Source organism: Echinops telfairi, unplaced genomic scaffold, assembly GCF_000313985.2.
Source record: "Echinops telfairi isolate 266 unplaced genomic scaffold, ASM31398v2 ScPeMD7_29;HRSCAF=101, whole genome shotgun sequence".
Classification (NCBI taxonomy): Eukaryota; Metazoa; Chordata; class Mammalia; order Afrosoricida; family Tenrecidae; genus Echinops; species Echinops telfairi.
The window spans coordinates 8,982,456-8,996,155 of record NW_022103926.1 but is presented as its reverse complement, the minus strand read 5'-3'; the positions used below and the strand labels follow the sequence as shown (position 1 = coordinate 8,996,155).

The window sequence follows — 13,700 nt, the reverse complement described above, 5'->3', positions numbered from 1 at the left end:
TTTCGAACCTCTGCCTTTGGCTAGCTGCCTAATGTTTAGCCCATTGCTCTATCCTTGATCCTTTCTTCCCCCATCTCCTCACTTTAACTAACTCACTGCCATCAAGTGCATCTGACCATGCTGACCCTATAGGACAGGGTAGAACTGCCCCTGTGGGCTTCCAACACTGTAACTCTTAACAGGAGGAGAAAGTCTCATCTTTCTCCCAAGGAGCGGCCGGTAGTCTTGAACTGCTGACCTTGTGGTTAGAAGCCCAGTTGCAGCCCAGTGCCTAACCACTATGCCTCCAGGGCTCACTCTTCACTGAAATGGCTTGATTCCACTACTGACCCATGGCGTCAGAACTGCCCCGGCCCACCCCCAACCCCCATCTGCTTGAAGCTGTGTGGCCAGCGACAGGAACACCCTGCCCAGTGAATGTGGGCCGCCAGGCTAAGCTGGTCACCCATCATCCTGCAAGGGCCCCTTTCATAGGCATGAGCGAGACTATCTCCCAGATGGGGAAATTGAGGCCCAGAAGGACACGTGACTTGCCCTCACGCGGTCCTTCGGCTGCCCCTGCTGCCAAAGTCACAACCAGCCCTGAGAGGCTGCCAGGCCAAGGTAGGGTTCATCTACTGTCAGATTTCGGGAGAGGCACTGTGAGCTAGGGTCAAGTCCGGAGGGAGGGTAGCCATTGCAGGTCTAAGCACTGCACCGAGGAGTGGCCCCGGCCCAGCAGGTAGCCATCCAGTTGACGGCCTTCCCAGGTGTCCGAGGTCATCACTCTATAGGCGCAGCTTGCTTCATCGTCCTCCGGTGGGTTTGCAGTCAGCAGTCTAGCACCGACCCCACGCCCAAGTCCTCACTGTGTCTTAGCTTCGGTCCTGTGCCGAGTTGATGTCACCAAACAGCAGTTTGAGGTTGGGAGGATCACCCTTTTCCGAACGTTAAGCCAGGCCTTCCTCAACTGCCTTCACTTGTGAACCCCATCTCGCCGGAGAACCTTATCACACGGGCAAGCGCTGCCGGAGACGCGGCGCCTGCATTACGCATTTGATTTGGAATTCATGTGTGGTTCTCGAAGCATTTGGCCATTGCCAAATGTTCTCAAGTACCCCGCATCAGTCTCTCGACCCCGTATTGGGTCAGGACCCCTAGTTTAAGAAGCTCTGTGCGTTCAGGGAAGGGGCCTAGGTGGCGCGGTGGGTTAAGCAGTGGGCTCTTAACCGAAAGACACGTAGTTCAAGCCCTCCAGCCGCCCTGAGGGAGATGGGTGAGGCAGTCTGCTCCCATAAAGATTTGTTGTTGTTGTTGTTGTTGTTGTTGTCGTCGTCAGTTCTGACCCATAGCCACCCCGTGCAACAGAAGGAAACCCTGCCCGGCCGGCCGTGCCCTCCTCACCGTGCCCTCCGCACTGTGGTTCCTGTGCCCGAGCCCCCTGTGGAAGCCACAGTGTCGGTCCATCTCCTCAAAGGCCTGCCTCTTTCTTCACTCCCTCTGCTGTGCCAAGCATGATGCCCCTCTCCCATGGGGCAGTTCCGCTCTGCCCTAGAAGGTCATTGTGTCCGAATGGGCCCTGCAGCGGTGGGGGCCTGGTGGCATCATGGTGACACATCGGACTGAGATCTGCAAGGTCAGCGGTTTGAAGCCACCGGCTCGCTGCCAAGGGAGAAAGACAGGGTTCTCGGCTCCCGTAAAGAGTGACAGGCTGGGAAACCCACCTGAGCAGTTCTGCCCTGTCCTGCAGGGTCACTGCATCATCATGGACTCGATGTCCATGAGAGCCCCGTGCAGGAGTTCTCCCTGCCCCGTGAGGTCCTGCTGAGTCGGAATAGGCCCTCTCACATGGGTGCTAGGTTTGTTCAGTGGGTGCTGTTGCCTCTCTGTCGCCACAGCCACTTGTCGAGGGCTCCATGTGTAGTGCGGCACGGCTACAGCCCAGAACGTTCTAAACGGGGACGTGAGAGGCCAGGGTCACGGAAGGCCAGGGCAGGACACACAGGCAAGTGCTCAGAGCCCCCCTCCGCCCCCTCAGCCCTTCCTTCCCAGCTACGGAGACAAGCACAGCCTCCAGGCCAAACCAAACCACTGCCATCCAGTCGATTCCCTATAAAGGGCTGCCCCTCTTTCTCCTGAGGGAGTGCTGGCTGGGTTTCAATGGCCAACCTTGTCATTAACAGCCCGCTGCTTAACCTACAGCGCTACTCGGGCCCCTTCCAAACAGTTACCAAGCCGGAAAAACAAACTCTGTCACTGAGTCGATGCGGACTTATAGAGACCCGACGAGACAGGGTAGAACTCCCTCTCTGGGTTTCCGAGACTAACTCTTTGTGGGAGTAGAAAGCCCAGTTTTTCTTCCGCGGAGCAGCAGATGGTCTCGAACTGCTGACCTTGCAGTTGGCCGGCCCATGGATTCAAAAGCAGTCCTGGCCTGGCCAAGCCCTGAGTCTGCGGTCACTCTCTGTGTAGGGGTGGGGGGCTGGGGAGCAGGGCACCCTGTCTCAGCCCTCTTCCCTGGTACCTGTCTTGCTGCAGTGGTACACCCCCGAGGCCAGCCTGCAGCTGAAGGAACACTTCCATGAGAAGGTCAGCGCCGCCTGTGAGCGCAGGGACACAGGCACCGTCGGGTGAGTGCCAGAGTGGACGAAGAGGCCCCGCCCTGGCCTCTGCTCATGTCCATGCCTGCAGCCCCCTCCCGCCTCCAGTCTCAGAATAACTGTTATGGTGGCATCGGGAATGTTCTCTCAACCCCCACATCTATCACCGCCCCCCCCTGTGATCCCTCGTCCCTGGTTCAGCCCCTCCTTGGGATCAACAGGGCTTGCTCTTGCCTCTGTCCAAAGCAGCTCCTACAGGTGTGAAGAGGCCAGGCAGAGGCCCCACATGAGGCCTGGAGGTGCCCTGGCCAAGGGTCCTCCACAGCCGCCCAGAAAAGCTGCTGGGTCTGAGGTAGCTGGTTCTGGGCCAGGGGCTGGGAGCTTGTTGTTTCCGAGGTCCCTCCCAACAGCATGTGGGGACTGTGACTCAAGACCAGGGGTCTCAGCCATGGCCTGCGAGGTACCACTGCCCCTATGGGACACAGGTCCAACCCACCCTGTGCAACACAAGAGGGCAGCCTGGGGCCAGCAAACAGAATCCTCTATCCAGGAGGTGGGGCCAGGGTGGACATGGCCATGCTCTTGGGGGGGTGTCCTGATGACTGCCCCACCCTCATGGAGGTGGAGTCAAGATGATGACACTGCCCTCTGGGAGGTGGGGTCAGGGTGGACATCAGAGCCCTGGGGCCCTCGCGGTCTCTGTCCCAGGAAGCTTGTGGGGTGCTAGGCTGCCTCACCAACACCGACAACCGAGCACCCATGTCTTCCTGCCCACGGGCCCCATCAGCTGCCTGGGCCCCTCAGCGGGGCCTGGACACCATGCTGTGACTCCTGGTTACCCCAGCCCACTGCCCAGCCTCTGCCGTCCCCAGGTCTGATCCTCAGGACAGGGACTTTGGGGAAGCCGGGCTTCTGCCCACTCGGATGGGATGACCTGTCGGACACTGTGAAAGGGCAGGGTGGGGTCAGCCTGCAAGAGACTGAAGCCCCCAGCCCCACCAAGCATCCACACGTGTCTTCCAGGCTCCGACTCTCCAAGGTGGTGGTCGTGGGGGACCTCTATGTTGGGAAGACCAGCCTCATTCACAGGTACACCCCACCAGTGCTGTGCTCTGTCCTGAGGATCAGACCTGGGGATGGCAGAAGCAGGTGCAAAGCTATCCCAGGTCTGGCCCTTGAGGGTGAAGCTCAGCCATCCCGGAAGGCCACTCTGCCATTGCCGCCCGCACAGGTTCTGTAAGAACGTCTTTGACCGCGACTACAAGGCCACCATCGGGGTAGACTTCGAGATCGAGCGCTTTGAGATCGCTGGGGTCCCCTACAGCCTTCAGATGTGAGTGGTGGGTGCAGCTGTGGGTGGGCTTCGGAAGGCCTGGGGCCACAAAATCAGCGGTTCCCTGACTCTCTCTTCTCCCGGACCCTCTAGACGGGTTCCTTATCCCCCAAGCTCTGGCCCCAGCACATCCCTATGAGCCTCATCATCCCATGGCTGTGAAGAGGGTTGGGGGCAGTGGGAGACCCAGAGCCAATAGGGTGCGGTAGAACCTGTCCACACCCCTTCTCAGGCTCTTTCCTCCTGACCACTGCCCTCACTCATGCCCCTGCCTCTCTTCCCCAGCGTCTGCCCTTCTGTCTGCTTCCCAGGCGGGCCCCACTGCCTCACCCGTCAGGGGCCAAGGCCTGCAGCCCTCTCGTTGACTTTCCTCAGAACAGCCCCTCCCTCCCACCCCACTGCCATCGGGTCAATTCTGAACCACCAACCTTGAGGTTAGAAGCTCAGCCCCAGATCCCCCCCTTTTCCACTGACATCTGGGGGACTTCTTGTGCAGCTCTAAGTCCTCCAGACTCTCCTGGCCCAAGCGCTGTCCCCTCCTCGGTCCTCCATTCAGACTCCCTCCTCTCGTTCCTCTCTGGCATCACATTTGCCTCCATGGCTCCCAACACTGTTGTGACAGTGTCCCCAGCCCTGAGGACGCCAGACAGAGAAAGGACAGAGGGACAGAGGGCCAGAGCGGGGCAGGAGAGGCTGTGGAGATGCAGCACTGGGGCAGGGGGACAGAGGAGCTTAGCTAGAAGGCTCCAGCTCAGGGAGAGAGAGACAATGGCCCCCTCCTCTAATTAAAGGATCCAAAAGGGTGGGCCCTGGTCTGGATCTGGCTCAGCCTCTCCCTGCCAGACCCTGAAGATCACCTCACTGGCAGCTAGCCTTCGTCCAGGATGGAATCGTTCATTCGCCCGGCAGTCCGTAGCACAGTTCACGTTCCTCACCAACACCGTGATCCAAAGGCGTCAAATCCTCCCCAGCCTCTCGACGCGCGTGCGTTGCAGCACTGTGTGCGACGGAACGGAACCCCGCCCAGTCCCCGGCCACCGTCACAATCCTTTCTACGCGGGACCCTGGTGTCGCAGCCGCTGGGTCAGCCCACCTCCTGAGGGCCTTCCTCTCCCCCGAGCCCCCTCTGCTTGACCAAGCAGGACGTCCTTCCCCAAGGGCTGGTCCCACCCGAGAACACATTCAAAGTAGACACAAGGACGTCTGACTGTCCTCGCTTCCCAGGAGCATCCTGGCCATGTGTTCCTCCGGCAGTCTGTCGTGCATTCAATGAACTCCTCCAACACCATCATTTAAAAATGCGTTTGTTGGCCTTTAGGAGTGTTTTCCAGTCCAGTCTGTTGGGGCACCACACCCTGGCCCTGAAGTCCACCTTCAGCATTCCCTGGGGACCTCGCCGCTCCATTCCCTTGCTGTTCTGTTGCACCCCTTAGTGCTTTGCCTCGGCGTGGCGGGATCAGATCGGGTGCAATTCCCACACTGTGTCTCTGGTGTTGTCCCCTGTAGGGCGGAAGAGGTCTTAAGGAGCTGAGGGCAATGGCTCTCTCAGGTATACCCTGAGACCCGAGACGCCAGCATGTTCCTCCTCAACTCTGCCCCAGTGCCTTGGACCACATGTCTAAAGGCCTCTTTTCTCTCTGCTTCCCAGCTGGGACACGGCCGGCCAGGAGAAGTTCAAGTGCATCGCATCCGCCTACTACCGGGGCGCCCAGGGTGAGCAGCAGGCATGATGCCCCACAACCCAGCCTCTGGGACAGCTGCAGGTCTCCCACCAGGTCCATGGCAGCTGGGGTGGGGAAGTGGGGGTGGGTGGGACTTGCTTTAAGTCCTTAGCTCAGGAAAACAGAGGGCAGTGCCCATCATGAGACCCCAGCCCAGGATAGCCAAGTCGGCTCCAGAAGGGTAGAGTGGGGGAAGACACTTGTCCTGGCTCAGAGATCCCAACACACAGGTAGGTAAGAGGTGGGACAGGAGAACGAGCAGCCCGGGGCTGGGGATGGCGCGGCACAGTTTCCCACTCCACGGCCAAGGGCACCCCCTCAGCCCCACCTTCCAAGGGAGAAGGCCGGCATGCATTGCAGTGGCAGGCTCCAATCATGAGCCACCCAACTGGTGTTAGGTACCTTCTAGCCGGTTGGTTCTGACTCACAGCAGCCCGATGTACAACAGAGAAAACACCACCTGCTCCTGCCCCATCCTCACCACTGAGCCCATGCCTACAGCCCTTGGGTCCGTCCATCTCCTTGAGGGCCGTCTTCTTGCTGCTGGCCCTCCATCGTGACCCAACACGATGTCCTCCTCCAGGGACTGGTCTCTCCCGTCAACCTGTCCAAGGTCCGCGAGATGAGTCCTCCCCACCCTCACCTCTAAAGAGCATTCTGGCTGTACTTCTTCCGAGGCTGCCCGTCTGTTCTTCAGGTGGTACGTGGTGTTTTGGAGACTTCACCAGCATCATAATTCAAAGACATTAAAGTAAAAGAAAAAGAAAGAAAGCACAATTCAAAGACCTCAATTCTTCAGCCTTCCTTCTTCATCTTCCCACTTTCACATGCACACGAGACGACGGAGTGAGCCACGGCCACGGCTGGGGTCAGGGGCACCTGAGCCCTCCGAGTGGCCTCCTTGCCCTTCAGCACTCTACAGGTCTCGAGCAGCAGATTTCCCCCGTGCAACACGCCCTGTGCCCACGAGGGTGGCTCCCTGTCAGATGGAATCCTTGACAGCTTTCTCTTCACCACGGGCTTGCTCATCAGGCCAGCTGTGATGTGGAAACTGGGACGTGTCAGGAAGACATCATGAGCTCTGGTGGCGCTGAGCTGTGGCGGGGAGGTGTGGGGCTGCCAACCGCCAGGCCGGTGGCTGGCACCCACCCGCTGCTCTGAGGAGAAGCAGGAGGCAGTCAAGTTTTACAGCCGCAGAAATGCTTGGGGACCGTTGGACTTTGCCTGACAGCATCTCTGTGAGGCAGGCGGAATCGACCCCAGGACTGTGGGTTTTCCAGCAAGATAAAGACAGAAACTCTGAGCAGCCTCCGTTATGGGCCGGCATCCCAGCTCTGCCACACCCGCCGTCGCCCCTCATGGCCTGTCTGGCCTGCATGTGGAGGAGGGCTCGGTCCCTTGCCATCACTGTCCAGGCTCCTCCTTCACAGCCCCTCTACCTCAGGCCTTGGTGGCCCCCAGCTCAGGCGCTGAGGAAAGCCCTTCTAGCCCCACCCTACCCCCCAGAGGGCAGCAGAGAGCAGGCATCTGGACACCACTGAGCACTGGCCAGTGACAGAGGGGCTGAGTGCATCTCTCACCCCTGTGGACCCACCTGCCCTGACTGTTTCCATAGTGATGGTAGCTGCCCCCAGAACCTGCCCTCCCTTAGTCCTTCCAGCAGCCTGAGAGCTGGGGTCCCCCAGTCACCACATCACAGGGGGACGCTGAGAGAGCTCCTCTGCGGGAAGCCTTTGGCCCAGGCAAAGCCAAGCATTCCCCACCTGCTCATCCTGCCCGCCTTCCCTCACTGAACGCCATGACCCTGAAAGCTGGGTGGGGGCTGGGGGAGCGGGGACGAGGCATGCTGCGACCTCCCTGATGAGCTCTTTTTCCCTGTCCAGCCATCATCACAGCCTTCGACCTCTCGGACGTGCAGACCCTGGACCACACCAGGCAAGTCGATCTTGGCAGCCCCGACAGTTTACCCTCAAGCCAGGGCCATGGCAGCGGCCAACCCACCTGGCCGTGGCGTGAGGTCAGGCACTGAAGGACTACCGCCCCCCACCCCCCAACACCGACCCTAGATGTTTGCTGTCCAACTGCCTTATTAGATCCCCAGCCTCTGTATCTGAAGGAGGGCGTGGTAGAATCGTGAGCTAAGCCTTGGGCTGTTTGCTATAAGGTCGGCAGTTCAAACCCACCAACCTCTCGAAGGAAGAAAGAGGAGGTTGTCTGTTCCCATAAAGACTGACAGCCTTAGAACCCCTAGAATTCCGTTCTGTTCCGTAAGGTCACTGTGAATCAGAATCCAGTCAATGGCAGTGAGTTTATTTTATTTTATTTGGCAGCGAGTTTAAACGTGAATTTAAAGAGCCCTGGTAGCATACTGGTTACACATTGGTCTGCAAATTGCAAGGTCAGTAGTTCGAAACACCAACCGCTCCTCGAGAGAAAGAAAGGGCGTTCTACTCCCATAAATCGTTACAGCCTCAGAAAGCCACAGGGACAATTCTACCCTACCCTACAGGGTTGCCATGAATCAGAATTGACTTGATGGCAGTGAGGTTTTTGGGGGTGCTTTTTTGGTGGCCTGGTGGGTTAAGTGCTCAGTTGTTAACCAGAAGGTGGACTGTTGGAATCCACCAGCTACTCCTTGGGAGAAAGATGTGGCCGGCTGCTTCCATAGCGGTTTTTTATGAAACCTTTTGTCTTAAGTTAATTCTGACTCCTAGCAATCTTAGAGGGCAGAGTAGAAGAGCACCCTAGGATTTCCAATGCTGTAGTGCCTATGGAAGGAGCCCTGGTGGCAGAGTGGTTACGAGCAGGGTTGCGATCCAAAAAGCCCACAGTTCGAAACCACCAGCTACTCTGAGGGAGAGAGACAGGGCTTCCGGCTCCCTTGAACAGGTACATTCTCGCTGTGAGTCGGCGTCAACTTGATGGCAGGGGATTTGGAAGGAGCGCTGGTTGCGCAGTGCTTAAGCACTAGCCTGCTACCTGCGAGGTCAATGGTTCCAACCCACCATCCGCTCACAGGAGAAAGAGGAGGCAGTCTACTCCCATAAAGACTGACAGCCTCAGGAGCAGTTTTATTCTGTCCTATAGGACCACTGGCAGAGCCCTGGTGGCATAGTGGTTAAGAATGGGGCTGGAATGCACAAAGCCAACAGTTCAATACCACCAACCGCTTCTCTGGAGAAAGGCAGGGCTTTCTACTCACATACGTTCTACCCCGTCCTACAGGGTGGCTATGCGCCGGCATCGACTTGATGCAGTCAGTTTGGTTTGGGTTTGGTGGGGGGGGTGTCAACTTGTCTTGAAAGCAGTGGGTGCAGTCTTTGGTTTCTGTTGGGAGGTGTACAGCGGGCCTGGTTCCTGCAGAACGGCCGTGAGCCAGCAGCTGGCGTGGGTGTGCAGCCGCCCCACTCTGCCACCCCCATCTGGAATATCCATCCTTGAACAAGAGTTCTGGTAGCACCACCACTGAGTCCATCCACAGTGCCGTGATTGGGGCCCCGTGTGTGTGTGTGTGTGTGTGTGTGTGTGTGTGTGTGTGTGTGTGTGTCTGGCGCCTGAGGCTGGCTCCATCTGCCTGGGGTCTCGGCCTGTCAGCCATGCCTCCTCATGCCTCAGGGTCGAGCTCTGCTCCTTTGGGTGGGCTTTTTGGAAGTAGATGGCCAGGCTTTCCAAGCTGCCTCCGGGTGGCCTTGCCCCGCCAGCCTTGGGGCTGGTGGCTGGCCGAGCACGTCCATGTCACACAGGCTCCCTTGTGGCTGTTGGACCTTCGTGTCTGGTAGATCCCGAGCCCTGGGAGGCAGGCTTAGTGGTGGGCTCAGATGTTGGGGAGAAGACCAGCACCAGGACCGGGTGACGCAGTCCTCGTCCCCCATGCCTCCCAGTCCCGCCCAGGTTCTGAGGCTGCAGGACCAACGTCCATTCAGCAGTGTGACCCAAGCAGCCTCCTCACCCTGAGCCCTACAAGGACCCGAGACTTCACCCAAGCTCCTGATGGGTGGTGTCTCTCAGTCCTCCCCTCCCCCCTTCCCGCTGTGGTCCAGGCAGTGGCTGGAGGATGCGCTACGGGAGAACGAGCCGGGAGCCAGTGCCATCTTCTTGGTGGGGACCAAGAAGGACCTACTGGTAAGCAGGCTGGGGCTGGGCCCAGGCCTCCCTCCCTCCTCCTCCCCATCCAACTCGGGGGTAGGGGGAGGCCTCGATAGACCTGGACAGGGTTTGCCAAGGAGCTTGGTCTTGTCAGGCATTGGGGAGGCAGTTGGAGCCCCGCCATTTGGCAGGGGATGGGGTGGCCTCCTACGGTAGGGGCAAGATCTGGGTGGCTGGCTTCTTGGGGTAGGAGGATTGGGACGGCCTCTCCTGGGGCCCTATCCGCCGTCTCTCCCAGTCAGGGGCAGCCTGTGCACAGGCTGAAGTGGAGGCTGTGCGCCTGGCCAACGAGATGCATGCTGAGTACTGGGCGGTGTCGGCCAAGACGGGTAAGTCAGGACCGGGCAGGCACCTGCAGTATCCCTCTCGGCCCCTTCGTGCCCAGACGGAGGCTTGCATCCCGCATTCAGGGACCCAGGCCCTGCCCTGCTGTCAGGCTCTTGGGTGCTGTGGGTCCAGACCCAGCCCCGTGAAGCCCCCTACAGTCACTCAGGGAGGAAGTGGAGGGCTGGGGTCTTCCCCTGGCCTGCCATGCTGTGTGACATCGTCCCTTGCCAGGCCCCACGGCAGCACTGATACCCCACCGCAGGCCATGCCACACACCCCATGGCCATTGCTGACCCCAATGGGCAAGACACCAACATCCCCAAGCCCCAATCTCCACTCTGACACTGGCCGTTTTTAACACAAAACCCATTTTAAGTGTCAAAATCCCCATGTCCCCACTGAGGCATATTAGACCCTACAGCGAAGCCAAAGCAGGCTGTGGGACCTCTCCACCCCCCAACCCCCAGCAGGGGTGGGTCAGGGGTGGGAAGAGATGGGTAATGGTCCCAGAGCTGGCCTGATGGGTAGGGTCACAGTAAAGGGCCTTTGGCATGAGTACTGGGAGGTGGGGCCGGTGAGTACTTCCTCTGGCTGATGTTTAAGGTCCTTAGAGCCCTGGTGGCACCGTGGTTAGTGGTTACATCCGTAAGGTCCGCAGTTCGAAACCACCATCCGCTCCAAGGGAGAAAGATGGAGTTAGCTTAAGGTGACCAGATTTTAACATTGGTAAAGCAGGACAAAAGCAGAACACTATTGATAAAACTCATATCCTGGCGAAATAGCCACATGGCAGCCAAAAACCATAGACCCAAGCTTGTCGTGCATTCTTTCCAAAAACCGGGACTTTTTAAAAATGCCGCGGGACGCAGGACAAATTGTTAAAAATCGGGACTGTCCCGCCAAAAGCAAGACGTCTGGTCACCTTAACTAGCCACTCCCATGAAGAGTGCCAGGCTCAGAAACCCACAGGGGCAGCTCTGCCCTGTCCTCTCTGGTCACTGTGAGTCGGCATCGACTCGGTGGCCGGGAGTCTGGAAGACAGCGCGCAGCGCCCTGAGGAAGGCTCAGGGCAGGAGGCTCTCTTTCCCCCAGCGCTCCTGTACCTGGCCAGCTCCTGGGAGGATCTGCTGGGGCGGGACCACTCGGTAGGGTGCTGGGTGAGGGGGCTGAGAGGGGATAGGGTGGGTGCTGCAAGGTTTGGGCATTGCCCTCTCTCTATGAGCGAGACCATGTCCTCCCTCTGGGCAGGGCGGAGTCCTCCCCAGGGTAGGCTCTGTTGCTGGGGGGAGCCTGGTGCCCACCTGCGGGGTGTGACCGCGGGTGTCTGGGCCCACAGGGGAGAACGTGAGGGCGCTGTTCAGCCGCGTGGCCGCCCTGGCCTTCGAGCAGTCGGTGCTGCAGGAGCTAGAGCGGAGGAGGAGCAACGGCCGGCTCCAGGTCGGCGACGCAGGCCTGATCCGTGCGTACCCCTCCCTCGCCCTGTCCCCTCCCCTCCCCACCCCGGCCCCCCACGCCCCTGCCAGGCCTCCTTCATGGGGTCTGGCCACACACTCGCCTCCAAGCCCCTGCCCAGAACGCCCACCCTCCAGCAGGGTGCCTTTGCTGGATGCCCAAAGCCTGGGGCCTGGCTCAAGGCTCAGGGACCCTGCCTGGGGGACCTCGGTCTATGCCAGCGGGATCTCCCCTCCTTGCAGGAATGGAAGGAACGCTGCCTGAAGCCAAGGAGAGCCAGGGCCCTTCCAGCCAGAACTGCTGTTAACCACCCTGCGCCAGTCCCCCACCTGGCCCACGGGGCAGCACCTGTGACCCAGGAGGGCGGCACAGAACCCCTGCATGTCTGTGAGCAGGGACAGAGGCCTGGCCCTGCACCTTCCATCCACTGCTCAGCCAGGCCCGTCCTCCCACGGGGGGGCGCTGCAGGTCACCATGACAACCATCATCATCAGAGGGCCCCATGGCCCTTCAATCCGAAACCCTCCCAGGCCCCCTAAGGCGGGTTGGGACTCTGCTCTGCACAGCTTGCAGGACGGACCACCTGCCCGCCGGCCTTGGGGGTCCTGCAGCCAATAGGACTTGAAACCACTGCCTTGGATCGCAGCCCTGCCTAAAACTGACTTCCCTGCTGACCTGGCAAGTCCCCTGGGTCTAAAGGTAGCCCCCGCTGGACACTGGCTACCTGTTGGTTGGACCATCTAGTGGCCCCATGGCGACGCTACCCCGTTGGCCTCGGCATCTGTGACCTGACTCCTGAGTCACTGTGGGTCCTGGTCCCTGGGCTACTGCTCGCTTTGGCCACCATGTCCTCTCTCCCAGCAGCACTGAGATGTGACCAGCAGGACCAGGGACCAAGAACACATGCCAGCGAACAGTCCATCAGCCCCTTATTCCATTTCCTCAGACACCTGGGCATCAGACTGCTCCCCCCAGTGCCCACCGGACCCTCCGAACTATAACTGCCCGCCTGCATTCCCTGCCCGGGACAGGGGGCCCATTAGGTGTCCTGTCCCCTCTGCAGAAGGCGAGGTTCCTGTGGGCAGGCGTTTGAGCAGTGCATCTTGTGATACCTAGCAAATACCCACTTATTGGCCACGTGCCCCACTCCCTTTTAGCTTGAGCACTATTAAAAGATGCATTTTTTTAATAGATTTTTTTTTTAAGTCCCTGGGTGGAGCAGGTCTGAGTCTGATCAGCAAGGCCCAGGAAGAAAGACTGGCAATGTGCTGTAGGAACTCCAGCTATGAAGACCCCTCAGGGCCCAGTTCGAATCTAACCCTCACAGCGTCAGGGTGGGGGTGGGGGAAGGCAGCTGGGCCTTGTCATTACTTTTTTAAGTGAACATAAGTGCTTGAAGAACAATGAGCTTCTTGTAAGTCATGCTGAACTAGTTGGTAGCCTGGGGACACAAGGGACATTGCTGGGAATCTAGCCCTGCACGGACTCTCCTCCAGCCCCAACACAGCTTTCCTGGTGGCTGTCTGTGCAGGACACTTGGGCCCGAGAGATGGCATGGGGGACTATGGCCTGCCAGCCACGCCTAGCCCCACAATGCCCCATGTCACAGTGCCATCTGGTTCCTGGCTCCCTAGGGTTTGGGACTCAGTTCAGACGGAGGGAGGATGGGCCCTCCAGGACTCAGTTCAGACGGAGGGAGGATGGACCCTCCAGGATAGCATTAGAGGGGACACCGGGCGCTCCGTCATCCCCACTGCTCCTCCCTGCACCCCTGCAGTTTGGGTGGTCCTGCCCTGCCTTCTCTCTCCGCCACCCCAAAGGCATCGAGTCCTACAGCAGCCCTGACCTGAGAAGGTGGTCTGAGCACCCCCTCCACACCCTGATTGGTCCACCACCTGCCCCCACCCCAACATGGGATCTGCTCCTGGGGGGTTTCTACCTGGTCCCGGTATAGGTTCTCATCTCAGTGGGGTCTCTGCCTCACCCCAGTGTAAGGTCTGTACCTGGTGGGTCCCCTGCCCCATCCCAGCATGGGGTCTGCTTCCAGTGGGTCTGTTCCTTGGCTCTGTGACTCCCAAGTCCACAACCCCTCCCGTCATGTGCTCCGAGCGCCAGCAGCCCAGGGACACGTCCCAGATCACA

General features: G+C 59.4%; 1 protein-coding gene across 3 annotated transcripts in view; it reads left to right on the top strand.

Moving 5' to 3' along the window:
- Positions 1-12,747, top strand: part of RAB36 (RAB36, member RAS oncogene family) — a 15,441-nt gene extending 2,694 nt beyond the window's left edge. The window contains exons 3-11 of one of the 3 annotated variants that reach the window (XM_045289604.1): positions 2,518-2,609; positions 3,603-3,668; positions 3,811-3,912; positions 5,561-5,625; positions 7,517-7,568; positions 9,674-9,755; positions 10,018-10,108; positions 11,443-11,543; positions 11,801-12,747. In XM_045289604.1, the coding sequence (XP_045145539.1) occupies positions 2,518-2,609; positions 3,603-3,668; positions 3,811-3,912; positions 5,561-5,625; positions 7,517-7,568; positions 9,674-9,755; positions 10,018-10,108; positions 11,443-11,543; positions 11,801-12,097 (948 nt within the window). In that variant the 3' untranslated portion in view covers positions 12,098-12,747. Of the gene's footprint in view, positions 1-2,517; positions 2,610-3,602; positions 3,669-3,810; positions 3,913-5,560; positions 5,626-7,516; positions 7,569-9,673; positions 9,756-10,017; positions 10,109-11,442; positions 11,566-11,800 lie in introns of all 3 variants that reach the window. The other 2 variants (XM_045289606.1, XM_045289605.1) reach the window with 2 other exon arrangements.
- Positions 12,748-13,700: the final 953 nt, after the last annotated feature.